At 32.2% G+C, this 16786-nt stretch overlaps 3 protein-coding genes across 4 annotated transcripts; 1 reads left to right on the top strand and 2 right to left on the bottom strand.

The window, feature by feature from the left end:
* Window positions 1–886: 886 nt before the first annotated feature.
* LOC128187759 (DNA repair protein RAD51 homolog 4-like) lies at window positions 887–6265 on the bottom strand. 2 transcript variants are annotated; one of them, XM_052858318.1, is made up of 9 exons: window positions 6104–6265; window positions 5490–5608; window positions 5193–5274; window positions 4830–4955; window positions 4573–4674; window positions 3507–3597; window positions 2741–2811; window positions 1737–1880; window positions 887–1410 (listed from the first exon to the last, which is right to left on the bottom strand). In XM_052858318.1, the coding sequence occupies exons 1-9, from the start codon at window positions 6245–6247 to the stop codon at window positions 1351–1353; spliced, it is 939 nt and encodes a 312-aa protein (XP_052714278.1). In that variant the 5' UTR covers window positions 6248–6265; the 3' UTR covers window positions 887–1350. The 2 variants fall into 2 exon arrangements, with proteins under 2 accessions (XP_052714278.1, XP_052714279.1); XM_052858319.1 differs by having other exon boundaries at window positions 1773–1880.
* Window positions 6266–7206: 941 nt separating this feature from the next.
* On the bottom strand, window positions 7207–11657 carry LOC128189172 (ribosomal protein 63, mitochondrial-like). The gene is made up of 3 exons (XM_052860669.1): window positions 11553–11657; window positions 8648–8759; window positions 7207–7499 (listed from the first exon to the last, which is right to left on the bottom strand). Exons 1-3 carry the CDS (start codon window positions 11618–11620, stop codon window positions 7350–7352), a joined length of 330 nt encoding a protein of 109 aa, XP_052716629.1. The 5' UTR covers window positions 11621–11657; the 3' UTR covers window positions 7207–7349.
* Window positions 11658–11832: 175 nt separating this feature from the next.
* LOC128188791 (39S ribosomal protein L44, mitochondrial-like) lies at window positions 11833–16517 on the top strand. Its single transcript, XM_052860058.1, has 10 exons — window positions 11833–11939; window positions 12090–12207; window positions 12721–12807; window positions 13182–13276; window positions 13486–13561; window positions 13869–13953; window positions 14088–14159; window positions 14387–14535; window positions 14864–14946; window positions 16245–16517. The coding sequence occupies exons 1-10, from the start codon at window positions 11852–11854 to the stop codon at window positions 16454–16456; spliced, it is 1065 nt and encodes a 354-aa protein (XP_052716018.1). The 5' UTR covers window positions 11833–11851; the 3' UTR covers window positions 16457–16517.
* The last annotated feature ends 269 nt before the right edge of the window (window positions 16518–16786 follow it).

The raw sequence follows: 16786 nt of genomic DNA, 5'->3' as shown, positions 1-16786 counted from the left end.
TCTTACTTCCACATGTAAAAAAAAATAAATATGATAAACTTTCAAATGCTTTCGTATATTTATATACCCACAGTCCTTCAAAATAGTGATATGCCCAGTTCAAAGTGATGTACTTTGCACTAATTGAGTCTTGAAAGTTCCTAGTAGGCAAGTTTGATCAAGATTATCAGGAATAGGTATTCAGTTTAGACAATGGTTCACCTTACTTGTATGTATGCCATAGGTGTGTTATGCAGAAAACAGAAAATGTCACTGGAAAAGTACTTCCAAATGGTGTGTTTGAAGGTAACACTTCAAGTCGTAGCGAATCTATTGCCATACATCCGGTAATTTTCGTGATGATCTAATTTTTCGCTTTTTTTCACATTTTCTTTTAAATCGCAAATAATTGAACACACAGAAATTATATCCTGTATCATTTTCTATAACAAACTTTTAAAATTGCAAAAAATGACTGACACAAATTAAAAATGTTACATTTTCGCAAATTTTGTGACACGCAAAACCCCCCGGATATACCGTAGTTTGTCAGTTGCTGCAGATTCATTAATAAAGGTTTCAAAAAACAGTCTTGCAGCTTGTGACCACAAATATGCAAACATAAAGATGCATTATGCATGTTCATGATGTTCCAGAGAGAAAGATGAATTGTTTACGAGAGAAGGTTGTATAATTTTTATGCAAATGTTATTTTAGCAATATCTTTCATGAGAGAAGTGAATAGCATTACTCATTAAACAGAGTGAAGTTCAATGATTAAGCCCACTATTATTTGTTTCCAATGGTGAACTTGAAAGTACATTGTACATGTATTCCTTGGTTAGTTATCTATTTCTTCCTTTACATTAAGAATGATGAAACTGTTAAAAATTAATTCAAATACATGTACATGTGCATTTACTGATTTTATTTAGAAATTCTTTGGATATACAGAAAATTTCATTTTTACACTTTATTGGCTTCTATTGGACCACAAAGATGGAAAAATCTGAAGAATTTGGTTTAATTATGGTATAGGCTGCAAGCATGCAGGTTTCCATAGTTAAAGACCAACGGGATCCAACCTAATGAATGAACACAATTTCAAGCAACTCCTGGTTCTTGAGGTTTGCCACTGGCCATGAGCAAATATATACCATGAACATAACTTGAGCAGTTGATATGGTAAAGGAATTCACTTCCTTTACTCATGCAAAATTTCCCTTGAAGTTGTAATGTTTGTGGTTCTCCTTGATTTCTTGTGAATTTTCTTCTCTCGCCAGAAGGAAGGGCCAGCTTCTATGATAATACTGGAGCCATCAATTAGAGGATGTAGTCTCAGTACCTCTGGTTGTTTCCATTAAAGATATATCACGTCCAATCTTCAATCCCCTTCTCTGTTATTCCAATCTTGGTCTTGCCACCTGTTGCCTGTGCAAAAATAAAAATTGAGATTTCTTCATCACTTTGTAATTACTGGTACTTAAAATTGTGGTGATGATTTTCAAAATGAAATCTCAATTACAATGTATAATTGAAACTTTGAATACATGTACCTATTGCAAATTTATTTTGTTTTAAACAGAAAATTCGCCTTTTTTTTTTTTTTTTTTATACAATATCAATATTAAAATCAATATGAATTTAACTCGTGAGAGTTATCATTCTTGTTGGAGGGTCATATATCCATAAAAATATTTATATTCAAAAAATTTAAGCATTCCTGCAAATAAATGCAAATTTTTTTTTTTGTTTACCAGCCTTGAGCTTTTTATCAACACAAGTTCTCTAACATTGGATTCTTGATCCTTAGGATGAGAAATAAGCAGACGACAATGGGGAACATGTGACCAGGTCTTCCCCAGACTGACTTTGCCATCTCCTATCACATTGTTAACAACCTGAAAGTAAAAAATTTAGTTATTTTTGGATAATAATTAAACAAGTGGAAAGCTGCCAGTGTAACAGCAAACAGGGTTTTCTTTTATGTGAACTGTATCCACAATCAATGTCAACCCTGAATTGATAAACAATACCTACCATATCAAGAGAAATGGAGTACCCATTTGCAATATTCTGCGAGAAAATGACCAAGTTCAACAGCTGGTATTTTTTTCCATAAATTATCAAAACTCAAAATCCAAGTAATGTGCACAATGACATCTCTGATATATGTAAATTTGATCTTGCAAAACAAGAACTTCCTATCTTGAAACCTGTAGGAGGAGTTATCCATACAATAGAGGTGCCCCATATGCAATATTTTGCCAAAATTGACTAAGTTCAACAGCTTGTTTTTTTTTCATTAATTCTCAGAAATCAAAATCCTAGCAATATGCATACCTCTGATATATGTACCATTGATCTGCAAAAGAGCAACTTCCTATATTAAAAACTGTAGGAGAAGTTATCTGAACAATAAGAGTACCCTTCTGGTAGCCGCCCGCCTGTTATTTTCACCATTTCAATATTAAACAGATTTTTCCGTTGAAAAACCAAGTTAAAAAAACACCCAGTAGGTTTTGTAAACGTGTATCATTAAGCAAGTACTGGTAGTTATAGGTTAATTTTTAAACAAGAAACTTCTATTCAAAATAACCAGTGTTTAAAATTTTAATTCTATTTTAATAGTATGTTTGTACATTGCAATTCCATGTACCGTACATTACTAAATAGAATAAGTACCTGCTGTTTTTAAAACAGTGAAAATTGGCATGTACATGTATGTGTCCAAAAAAGGTAAAAAAAAAAAAAGACCAACCAGCACACACAGGCTGAAGTCTGCAGCCAGATGTCTAAGTTTGAGGGACAGCTGGACCATCAATCCATGACCTACAACAAGATATACATGAACATGTTATAAATACCGGTAAGTGTTTATGCTGTCACAAAAGAATAAATACCCGGTACAAATAATAGAAAGTGTTTTCCAAGGATATGCCTGGTATATCCATTTCAGCTTTTACTTCTCTTTAACCATTAGTGTGCAATATTAAAAACAGTTAAATTTTGCAGGGATTGACAAACGCACTTTAAGAGCTTTTTTTTTTTTTTTTATTTAAAAGTTATTAAAAATGTAAGAATCAAGAGTTTTTATAGAAAGCAAGTAAATCAACACACAGCTTACAGATTCTGTTTATATATTTAAAAGTTGCTGAGTATAGCAGATAGAGCATTTCTAAATAACAAGATGCATGTAGCTATTTTACTTGCTCTTGCCAATCAAGTTGACAGTTACATTAGTGTACCATCAAAAATTAAATTATTGAAATACTGTGGAATCATTAGAATTCGTTTTGGCTCAATTTTCGTGGTATTTGTGGGTAGCCCTCCCCCACGAATTTACACCCTCAACAAAAGCAAATTTAGAAAGAGTTATCTTTGTTACTGAAACTGAAAACCAACACATCCACGAAACTAGATCCCCACAAATAAGCAAAAATTCCACAATCCATGAAAATTGCCACCCACGAATTTAAATGATTCCACAGTAGTTTGAGACAGGTTTGAATGATTCGCAGATTTACCATCCATTTGTTGTCCACCAAGGGAAGGGTAGATAACTGCTGTGATACTGTCCACCACAAGTAGTTTGAGAGTATCATAAAAAGGATCCACCTGTAAAAATAATTGCATGTACAGGGACTAAGCAATTAATTAAGTTTTCATATAGCAGAGTACTGTAAAACGAGAAAATATGGCGCACTACAAATTTTAGCGCCTTTGGCGCAACTGCCTCTGAGCGCTAAAATTAATAGTGCGCCAACGATTTTCCAAATGTATTAAATTTCTTCAAGTTGCAAAACAATAACGTCAGTCCATTCTAAGGCAATATAGAAGTGTTCATCTAAATATCAGATGCTGTCGGTTCTGTTTGTTTAAACAATTACACAGGTAAACGGTATGGGTTATCGAGTATAAGCGCCTAAACATAGATTAATTAATTCAGTTTTAATTTTTTTTTTAAATCTCTCAATAGCACCTTGAAAATTGGGCTTCTCCCCATGCCACTCCTATTTAGCGCCTCGAGGTGAAAATGTGATTAAGCGTGGCGATCGTTAACGCTGACAATACATGATTGATCATAATTTCTTTGATCTCTGATTAGTGGATATAAAGATAACAAGACGATACCTATTTTCATGGTAGCATTCAATTTCACTTTTAGTTTCGGGACTCTTCTAGTGTTATCCAAGTCGTCAATTCAAAGTCCGATAACTCAAATTTGTTTACCAACAAAAATTACACATCATCGCCAATAATGGAAGTTTTCATATCTATCTACTGACGATTTACGCCTAAATTCTGGGCGTGATCGTTTATCAAACAAAAACATTATTTGTATTCTTTTTTAAAGAAATGATGCATGCGCTAAATTATAATTACGCTAATGTACTGGCACTTGCGTTTGCGCTAAAATACGTATGCGCCAAATTTTCTCGTTTTACAGTATTTGAGTCTTCATACTATAAAGATGATGTTCTGCAAAAGCTTATGTCATTATCATATCGGATTGGATCCATCTTATTCTTTGTAAACACCTTGCAATATAAAAATTAAAAATTAAAAAAGACATGTAAAACAGTTCAATACCTTTTTGACCATTTTATCCTTGATTGTTTGTAATGCTGTCATTAGATGAAAAATGTCAAAAGCTTCTATCACCTTCACTGATTGAAGAATGTGTTCTAAATGCTATGAAAACACAAAAAAAAAAATCATAAATATAACTTGGAATTGATAGAACTGGAAGCATTATTGTCGGAATGTCAATTTATGGAACAAAGGGGTTGTAAGGTCAAATTTCGGGACTTCTTACTTACATGTATACTGTATAATTGATTACTTACTTCCTCTCCATAGAGAGATTCTGCTATTTCTGCGAGTCTGTCCGCCGAGAACCCCCCACACGTATCAATGAACACTACATTCTGCCTAGCCTTCATAACCACCGACACACACAGGCTCAGGCAAAACTAATTGTCAGAAAAGAAAATATGATGATGTGAATTTTACTACAGAAATTCTTATTGTCCTATAAGTACGATGAAGGCATAAAATGAATAATCATAAAATATGCACTTCAATATATAAAGAATGTTTTGATATCATAATACATATATGAAACACATATTACAGAAAAATTTCTGTATCTCAAATATTGGTTCCAAGTATATGACAAGTTTAGGCTGCATCCTGGGTTAAATTCTTACCTGTGTTTTACCTGAAGAAATTTCCCCAGCAATCTCTGTGACTTCTGATGTATACAGTCCCCCATCCAGTAACTCGTTCAGTCTAAAACATATTTTTACAAACGGTATTCTTTTATTCGTTGCATCAACATGATGTGGCTTATACACAATAAAAGTTTTTCATATGATTAGGAAAAAATATATTTCTCATTTCATCATTGAAAATAATATCATTTATTTCCATCACTAATTTTATTTACAGTGTTTATAGTTGTTATTGAGAAATATTACATAAATAATTGAAACATTAAATTTTACTTTTCAGCTGGTGTTGGTATTATTGATGATGATGCAATCGTTGTCTGGTAGAAATCTGAACAATTCACAGGGAATGTAGAAAACTGAGCCAATAAAAGTCTTCTGATGATGACAAGGTCCTGAAGATAAGATTTTAAAATATTGAAGATAATGTTTCATATCATACAATTCTCCAACACACTATATTGGTACTAATTATTAATTTAAAGGAGCTCGGGTCAAATGCTGCAGATCAGTTAATCCGAGATTCCTCTGACTCTTACGTCCGATTTTATATTGTGACAATGACATGGCCCCTCCACATGTCACAATATAAAAGCAGGGGTTAGAGTCAGAGGAATCATGGATTACATATAAGTTACTTTTACTTCCCTTTCATCTGTTTTTATCAATTGATGCCAATAGTTTATACTTGCCTCGGAATTGTAAACAGGTAAATTAATTGTTGATAGCACCTGAGTAGGTACACAACTGTCAAATCCTCAAGGACAAAGATCAGACTTGTTGATTGAGAAGGAGATGCAAGACTAGAGATGTTGGGTTTGGAATTTTATGATAGCCTAAAATAGGAGAAAAAAATTGATATACTTTTGACACATTAGTGTATAACTAACCTTATATGGTAAAGAAGTTTCAAGAGCGAGACCTTCCAAATCTGTTTTTATTAGGTCAACAACAGTTTTAACACCAGCAGATCTAAGTTTCGAGACAACATCCTCTGATAATTGTGGACACAAATTCGGACGAACGGCTGACATGACAGTTTTGTTTTTGGCGCCAAATTATAGTTTGTCGTTCACGAAGGGAATAAATAATTCCGAAAAAATGCTTACTTTGAATTTTGAATTTTTCTCCAACATTCTTATTATTGATTTTTTTCTTCAAAATTTGATCCGTAAAAAAGTTTTGAAAATGAAAATACTGTGATTTTATTGGACTAGTTAGCTTATGTAAATTTTCATAAGATAATTACTGAATACAGATGTTTGTGAATATATAGTGTCCTATCTTCTATACAAAACTGAGCTGAACAGTTTCACAGTTTACATTGTAAATAAACATTATTGACAAATAAACTATATTTAAAGATTTGTTTACTGTATATTTGATTTGTAAAAACAAACTAAAATGTTGTAAACTATAGTTTGTGGTTAACGTAAGTAATGGATTTTGCTGCTAAATATATAGATTAAACACTGTTAAATTTACATCTGCAAAGTATAATTTTACATTCGTCAACTATAGTTAAAAGATGTTGTTAATCTTTGTTTCTCAAACCATAAAACTATATTTATCAGATTTGCTATCAAATTAACTATGTTTTACAGATGAGAAATGTAGATTAATGTTGCTTACTAAATTACTATAGTTTTCACTCTGTAAACTATAGTTTATTGCACATAAACCTGGATAGTTTAAAGACTGTAAAACAATATTTTTATAAAATAGTTCTTTTTGTGAAGTTTATCTGCCATACACTACATCAGAGACATAAATAACATTGCTATTTATATATCTGACTGCTTAAAGTATTTTTTTTAAATTTCCAGGCTAAAAGAGAACTTCATTATTCTATCAGGTGTAACTTGTGTATACATAATTACATTGACACTTGTATGTACAAGTATTTTTTTCTCAATAAGGATTGAGTGACATTTTCTTTTTACACACAACAGCAGTTGAGGTGTGGCATTGGATTCAAATAAAAGATTTCAAACAGATTTTGATCAAATTTTATTACATTGAATAAAATTGAACACAAACACATTTTCAAACACAAAAAATTACAATCATTTTCAGTTATACAAGTATATGAATATAAAAAAGATATGTACATTTACTTAGAGTGAAAATTAATGTCTACTCCCAACTTTTCGTAATATTTAAATGTTCTAAGTATTTCTTCATAGATACATCAGTAGGCCATGCCTTTTGTTTTTTGGCCTCCTTTATAGCTTCAAACTTGGCCTGAGGTTTTCCTAATGCTTTCATGGCACCATGTTCTTCCTCCTACAATGAATTCAGCCTGATTAAGTACGTAGTAAATTTGAGAACCCCAGTTTGATAACATATTACTTAGTCCCTGTGTCTGTCAAAGGACTTTGTGCAGTTTGGTCAAATATCTGCCCCCGATTTAAACCAATTTTTAAATAGTATCGTATAAAAATAAAATCTTCACAAATCATTGTATGGAGGATGCCTATAACTTTAATCTTGATTTTAGTCATCATTGCTCATTCACTATTTATTTATGACGTCACCTAAATGACCTATTTCCCACAAATTTGCGAACAAATTAAAATATTCTCATTTTTGCTCTATATTTTGCATTCGGAAGTAAAGAGCGCAGGTCTCCTCAAGTGCGATTTAAACATTTTTTCTTCAGATAGTTATACACATTATGCTAAAATATGGTACTTGAGCAAGCCTGCGCTCGATGTTTCCTAGTCGAAAAACCATTGGGAAACACCCATATTTTGCTACAAAACATCAATTTATCAAAATAATGCAATCTTCATGACGTCATTTCTACATTATGACGTCACTGTGGTGATAACCTTTTACACCTTTATTTCCAATATGATTTTAACTATCTTTCACCTTATTTTTAAAGCTCTTTCTAAAACTTTGATTTTGGGGCCAAAAAATGCATAAAACCGCACATAGTCCTTTGCTACATGTATTCACCTTCTTAAAACTTTGGTTTAATTATATTAATATGCAAAATTAATACTGCAGTGAACATTTTTGCAGCATGAAGAAAATAAAATTTTTAAACTATCATGAAACAAAAATTGCAATATCATTTTTCTTGATTACCACATATTTATTTCTCAAAATTTCTTGAATACCAGGTAATGTGGAATTATTAATTACTTTGACTAAGTTTTGATTTTAAATACTTTTTTTTCTTAATTGGGACATTTGCTACCGTATCAGGAATCTGTCTTGACCTTAAACAAAAGGTTAATCCTGGGTAAATGATGAATTAACAAATACAGGTACATGAGTATTTACACTGCACAGGTACATGTACATGCAAACAATATTCCTGAACAGATTCATTCTAATTTATAAGATGAAAAACTAAAATGAAACATACTGTACATAAATGTCTCTCTGGAAAAGCAGAAAAGATAACCAATGAAAACACCTACCTTTGTAATGTATGGATTTTGTAAAATTTTCACATTGGATTCCTCTCTGATAAATGACTTGACAGCTTTAGCTTTCTGTTTTGAAGTAATGACTGGCAGATATCGATGTTTGCTAATAAAAAAAATATATACTAAAATTAAACACTTAATATTTTAGAAAACACTCATATTTACTTCAGTCTCTCCCTATGGTTATATTAGAATATTATACAGCAAGTGTCTTCCAAAAAAAAATCATACACTCTACACAATATATGTACTGTAAGTCGTTTTAATTCCACAGTGTTAAAATTTCACGATTTCTAATTAAGTACCAATCGCGATGATTTTAATTTCACACTGCTAGAAAATCAATTGATCAGAATATAGGCATTAAAACGTTTTTCGAAACTAATCGTAGTATTCACGATGGGTTTAATTTTGCGAGAAAATGATGAATCGCGAACATAGTGAAATTAAAACCATCGTGATTACTTGCCAATCTACAGACTGTCCTAGTTTGGCAGATAGCTCAGTTGGTAGGACACCTGACTAGAGATTCAGAGGGTCCAAGTTTGAATCCAGGTCTGGTCTGTCATTATTTCTCCCATCCCATTTTAAATACATATTTAGGGCTAAATCTAGCTTATCTAATTATTTTACTCCAATCTGGAATTGTTCAGTTTTTTTTTTTTATCTTTAATGGAGACTGGAGAGAACTAATATAGGTTGTCTTTTTGCCTGCAGAACGATTCATATTCATTTATATTCTGTGTACAGTATATTTCTGAATAAAATTTTTCTTAAACTATTATTTTTTTTATGATTGCTGCAGAACTGTAGCTCTACGGGGAATTTAGGTTGACATATAGCAGTGAGCTACAGTTCCATTCATACAAAAAACTGTGTATCTATGTGCACAAGAAGTTGCGCACAGTTTTGGACTTGTAAAACTAATTTAGGAATATCTTCTGTAAATATTTTCATACCAAAAAATTCCTGAGAGATTTTACTACAACTCACTCCTTACTTGCCTCAAATGCTAACAGACCTTGGAAAGTGAATTAGTTTAAATTCATGTCGGGGTCAAGACTCACAATTTTTACCTGTAAACACCACTTCACTTAATAGGGCTATAGTGATGATAGAAATGGCATTAAAAGTAAAATGTCTCAGGAATTTTTTGTATGAAAACTTTCACAGAATCCATTCCTTAATTAGGTGAATAAGTCCAAAACCCTATGTGACATTTGGTGTGCAATAAAGTGAATAAATATACAGTTTTTGTATAGATGGATCTGTAACTCTATGGTCTGTCAACCCATATTTCCTATAGAGCTACAGTTCTGCAGCTGTTTTGTCACCCAGTTACAAACATAGACTTCCCTGTCTGTAGTCAGGAAACTTGCATCTTAAAATATAGACGTCTTCACAGGAACTGCGGTACTGCTCTCTTGCAGGGCAAATTGGTATTCTTTGCCGAAGTTTTAGTAGGTAGATAATTAAATGACGTAATTGAAACAATTGATGTTATGTCATATTTCACCGAATTATGTCATTTTGCCATGCAAGAGCAATACTGTAGTTACCGTGAAGGGGTCGATTGGTCATCAATCACATTCAGGCAATCTGATATCAGTACCTAGGTTGCATGAATGGCAAGACCAAAATTTTGACTCGTGATGAACACAACACAAATCATATTTTAAAAAACCTCATATCCTAACTATACTATTATTCATAATTATACCATATTTGCACATATACGTTAACAACATTTTTTATTTGTGTATATGATTTATCATATAAGAATATATAGATCCTATAACGAACAATTCAAGATTGGCTTTTAACATTTCCTCACATAGACGTTAACAACATTTTTTATTTGTGTAACGTATATGATTTATCATATCTTATAGCGAGCGAAGCGAGCTCTAAGAACCAGTGTGCGCGGGAAAAAGAACGAGCTAAACCTACAGTTCATCAAACAAATTTTTTTGTCTACGCCCCATAATGCTCTCTAATGTTTTCACCCGTGGTGCTATGCCAAAAATGGCCGACTTTTAACTCGTAATTTACGGTGACTTAAAATTTGAAGACACGTTTTGAGTACGGCATATACTTTGGCGAGACTCAAAAGATTTGTTACATGCTTCCATACCTTCGTATTGAGTCGAGAAACATAAACAAAGACGAACAAAGTCATGGATGACGTCACAGTGCACTCGTGCTATATTTCCCGCGATAAATTTAGAGGTGGATCAAACATCTGTAATGAGTGTACTGGCTATTTCAGTATAGACTGCGATACCTGCCTCATTGACATATGATTTGTTTTTAATTTTTTTTTAATATAGAGATTTTATATTTATATAATAGCAAGAGCCATACTTTACTGTCATATCGATCCATTTTTAAGCTAATTGTGCATGCATGTACAGTAGGCAGGTAAGTATATGAGTAGGGAGGAAATAAACAATAGGACATTTTGAACTAAATAAAAAGGAATAAAATGAAAAAATAAACAGGTAAAAAAAATTATGTAGATATTGCATATAGTCAGATCATTACATTTAAAAGTGGGAAATTACACGCTCTCTCTCTCTCTCTCTCTCTCTCTCTCTCTCGGGGTAGGGGGTTGCGCTGTATGTATCATAACCATTAAAATTAGTACCTTTGGCATACTTATTGTAGAGCAATACTCTCTCAAAAATTCTTTGAAGTTCGTTTATACCTAAATAAAACTATTAGTTGACAATGATGCAAGGTATGTGTAATTCTTGCTGCGCTCGCCAGAACGGTAGCACCGTAAAACATATTAACGAACAATTCAATACTGGCTTTTAACATTTCTTCTTTTCAATTCCAGGCATGTCCATCATTGATCGAAACAGCTTATAAATATATAAAAGTGTATAGATACCCCGACGTCATTAACCCAGGCCATTTAGGTCTCTTTTTGAAATACTGCAGCACCCTTGTCAGTTGCATGTTCTTGATCAAAGGTGAAAGTAGAAATTTTGTGAACTCGTTTACAATCTATTCGTATTGTCAATGTTCCAAGTAATGTAAACGTAACCAAATGTAAAAATTCTTAATTTTATATAGACTACATGTTGAAAATATATCTATAGATAAAATCTAAAGTGGAGAAAGACAGGAAAAAGAAATAAATTGAACAATTCTACGTACGGTTTAATAGTGACTGTATTACAAAAAAAAATGGCTGCGCCCTTGCTGAGGCACCTTTCGCGAACCAATGTTATTGCAAGACGCACAGTTTTGGCGTTCTCAAAACACAACAACGACAGTATGTAGTCATATTTAGATGTTAATATGATAAAATAAATGAGAGCAAACCAGCTCTTCAAAATATTTAAAAAAACGCAACTCAACTGTAGTTGATTTTTTTTATAGATTTTCTACCTGAATTTCAGAATTTTCGTTTGTTTACTTAAAGTGCAATGTCGTTACTTACGGAATTCCAAATCACTACCGCCTTATTTAAAAGAACAAGTAGAAAGAAGAACAAAGGTTGGACCAGAACCCAAGAGGCATCCATCGGCTTTTGGCTGCTGGTAATTACAAAAACAGTGAATACTACGACCAAAAAAAAATTAATCATGACATATAAGAAGATAAAACTTAGCTTAACTGATTTTTTGCCATTCTTAAGGAAACATGTCTTAATTATATGATTAAACTTTTTTTAATGAAAAAGAACAATGGCGAATATGATGACGAACATATATAATTGGTTTCTACATGACTGTCTAAACATGTATACTGATTCAGCTTTGGGCATTTTTAAAAAACTATTATTTCTGAAAAATTAGACTCATGTTTAGAATGTATGGATGATAAAAGCTGTCTAAGACTAAGCAAAACAAAGTTTGAGGCTTTTTGGCCCTTTTTATATTCCTTGGTGGTTGATAGAACTCAGAAAATGCATTAATATTAGTTCAATGGTAATTGTTCAGAATGAATGATGTTCATTCTTTTGAATGACCAGGTATTTAAGCCTTATATTTTTCATTTTATGAAGAGCATTTTTATGAACAGAATTTTTAAACATAAAAATTTCATTTCAGGAATTATGATGCTGAGCTTTTTGCATTTGGAAAGAGACTTGGGGAAGATTTTGATGTTGACATCCTGAGAGAGGCTTTCATTTCTAGGTAATGAATGGGGATCTACATCTTTAGTACCCATGTATTTCAAATACAAGTGAGTCATTGTGACTTGCTTTTAGTTTTGAAAAGTCTTTCTATCAAAATTTGAAGCTTCTGTACAAATTCTGTATGTCCTAACTGGTATAACAATTGAAAATAACTTAAGAGTTTAGATACAAGTAATCATTCATGTCAGGAAGTGTCAAGTAAGTATTTGGCCTTGTTTTTTTAATATGACAAATATTGATCGCTTTTGTAGTGTAAGTTTTAATTTGTGAAGATAATTGGACATATAAAAACATGTATCAATCTTCTTTAAGTTATAACCATGGGTTCTTAGTTAGAGGTGAAGATAGTTATTAAAATTACTTTGTTTGTAGATCATATATTGAAATGGAAATAGAGGAAAGAAAAAAGGTTGGTGTGAAAACACAAATTCCTGATACATCTTGCAATGAAGAGCTATCAAAAGAAGGTAAGACTCGAGGAATACCTGTAATTACTCAAATTATTCTATCCATTATTTATCCACCAAAATTATTTTATACTACTTTATGTTTAATTCATGTATATGATTTTATTTATCAATATGAATTGTTGTTGGTTGGTTTCCTACCTGCAATAAAACTCCCTGTACATGTTCATATGAGTAATATTTTTTACTTTTATTTCTTTTTATTACAGGAAAACAACTTATTCAAAAATATTTGAAGGCATACCTAAGATTTAATTTTCCTTACATGTTTGAGGAAGGAATATGGTAAGAGTCTGTTTCATTTTTTTTTTTACTAAATATACATGTAAATGATTGACTTTTGCATAAAGTGAAATTATCAAGAAATTTTGAGAAAAAAAACTAGTATCATTGTCTATTTTGATAAGCTACAACAAAGTTAATTTAATTGATCTGATCTAATATCATCTTTTATAATTCATTGTATCATTACTAAATGTTTTTGTGTTCTTCTTTATCACTCTTTAAGATTATGAATTGATATGTATAGAAAACTAATTGTTGGATAAAAAAAATCAGTTCCTATCCAAAATGTACATGACTTTAATTGCAGTGCCATTTGTGAATATGTAATGACAACAGAAATATTAGCCAGTGTTGGAAAGTTAATAGGAGTGAGGGACTTGATCCAGTCGAAGGTATTCATTACATGTCTGCAAATTATTATATGTCTGCACTTTCATTGTACAGCAACCCATGTAGTTTGATACAGGCTTTCGCTCTCTCTAGAACACTGTTGTACTTTACTAAGAAAATTGTTCTTGACTTCCAGCATTATCCTCCAACAGATGAGGAAATGGTTGACACATTTATGGCTGTTGTAGCTGCTGTAGCAAAAAGCCAGGTATGTATCACTTGGCTGTTGCTCTTCATCAAGAAATGTTAGAAGATTTTGTATATTTTAAAAAAATCATTTGCAAAAAAAACCCACAAATCCAAGAATAATTGTAACCATTTTGAGCAAAGTGCAAGACTTCACTGTTTCTGTAAATATGGAAATTTTTGCAGTAAATGATGTACATTTATTTGTATTTTTTAAAAACATTTGACTAATTTTGTTTCTTAAAACAGACGGAGGAGAGGGCTGGGGCATTCGTAGTGGACTTTCTGGTCCCACGTCTTGTGGGGAAGGACATCAACGAGATGTGGAAGTTAGATAACCCCATGGGATTGCTCAGTGCTGTCCTTCAGTCCAGAGGAATGGCAAGCCCAGAATCCAGGTACTGTATGCCGTACAAAATAAAATCTTATACCGTATTGAGGGGGGGGGGGGGGTTGTCATTAAGAAGTACACATACATGTAAAAGGATGGATAAGGAAAAAGAAATTTTGAATCTTTACCCACAAATTTAAAACTTTACGGTACTTGTACTTAAGCTACCTCTCTAAAATGGAATTTACCTGTAACTGATAGGTATATGTAATGATTACAACTAAAGAACTTTTACAATTACAATTTTAAAACCTTTGTATCATAATTTTTTTACTGATGGTTGTATACCCCAGGAAATGTTGGGCATGAAATAGATAAGTGTTGTCGTTTTGTAGACTTCTGTGGCAGACTGGATGTTCCTCCATTATGTCCCTTTATCATGTTGGAATCTACAGTGATAAGGAACTAATTGGGAGATGTAAGTCTACTTAACCACATTCTTGTGGGGTTTTTTTTTGGTTAAATTCAAACAGAGGTGCGAAATATTTATTTGTTTTTTAAAATATTAACCTATTTAATTTTGGAAAGCTTAAGAATTGTAACATCTTCCTCCACAAAAAGTGCAAAAAGAACTTTAAATAAATGTTTATTAAAGATGTTTGATGGTATATTCTGGGTGCATACATTTCTGCATAAAACTAGTTTTATTTAGGATGAGGTAGAATGATTCCTAGAAAACAGCTTTAGGATTGGTTAATTTGATATACATTTTGATATCGTAGATTTATTATTTTACGCGAGTACTTAATTCCACAATCGTTTTGCATCAAATCATGAGAATATAAAATTGCCAACACTTAATATTTATCATAGTTTCATATAGCTTACATCTGTCCGCAAAATGAAAGTGAGATTTTAAAATCCGCAAGATGTACAATGGAATTCTCACAATTTTTACAGGGATATTAATCTCTGCATTTAATTAGGAATCTACAGTACATGGGCAATTGTGCCTTACATGGATTCTTTGTGAATTTCTCTTGTGAATTTCATGTGAAAAGGGAATGCTGGTAAATGCTGGTTATGTTCATTTTTTCTGCAATGATCGCTACCTTTATACCTGCATGAATCATCAAAGTTTATTTTCACTTTTACATCTGTCTTTTAACAAATTAATGAATTGATTGTAAAGAGTTAGTAAAATTAACTAAATGATTGTTAATGTAAGAGTATAACAGTATGATAGTATCAGTTAATAGATAGAATAAAGAGCCGATTCTTCTTATGTATTATATTGTGTCTTACATCATCATGATTATTTCATGCAGTCCATGATTTTTCTCCAGTTGTTAAAGGTTTTGACTGATCAATAAACTGATTAGAGCTGGATTCTGTAGACTTCAGTCCTGTCAGTTTCTATAGAGCTATGAATCACAATCTGTTTTTGTATTAGATAGAGGAGAAAATACTTGGTAGATGTAAAAATATGAAATTCATGAGAAAATTTTGCAAGAAATTCATGTGGAGTGAAACTCATGCAAGGCAAATTTTGCTGTGAAATTAACCCCTTCACAGTATCTCCGGTACTGCTCTTTTGCAGGGCAAAATGACATAGTTTGGTGAAATATGATGTAACGTCAATTGATTCATTTACGTCATTTAATATCTAGCTACTAAAATTTCGGCAAAGTATATCAATTTGCCCTGCAAGAGAGCAGTACCACAGTTATCGTGAAGGGGTCTATGGAATAAAAAAGATGTATTGTTGTATTTCAGCCCCAGGTGAGACGCTTACAATAGCTGAAGAGCAAGCTGCAAAGGAAGCCCTAAAAAACCTGATGAAATCAGACGACAGTCGACCGCCATTTCTATCTAGCTCGAAAGTACCACTCAAATCATTGGATCTAGAAAAGAAAAATCCCAGTGCGGACCTGTTATTGAAACTTTACTCCCAGTCAGACACCAGTGCTCAGAGAGCAACTAAATGACAGGATAAAGATCATTTGATTGTACTCTCACTCAATTTAATCAATAAAATAATACCTTTTTTTCAGTCTGATTATTTTAGATGCAACAACCTTGGATGTAACTTCATGTTCAGATTTGTTTGGCTAAAAACAGATGATGTAATTTAAACTGGAGAAATATCTTGTGTATGGTGTAAACATAAGACCGGTCATGCAGTTCCTATATTCCCCAGACAAGTCATGTGATTCCTGTAAACCATAGAAAAGTCAGTCATGTAATTCGTGTAAAACATGGCTAAGGTATTTGATTCCTTTAATTAAACCATACAGCAGTCATATTCCTGTAAACCC

This window comes from Crassostrea angulata, chromosome 6, assembly GCF_025612915.1.
Source record: "Crassostrea angulata isolate pt1a10 chromosome 6, ASM2561291v2, whole genome shotgun sequence".
Taxonomy (NCBI): domain Eukaryota; kingdom Metazoa; phylum Mollusca; class Bivalvia; order Ostreida; family Ostreidae; genus Magallana; species Magallana angulata.
This window is presented reverse-complemented; position numbering and strand designations above follow the sequence as displayed.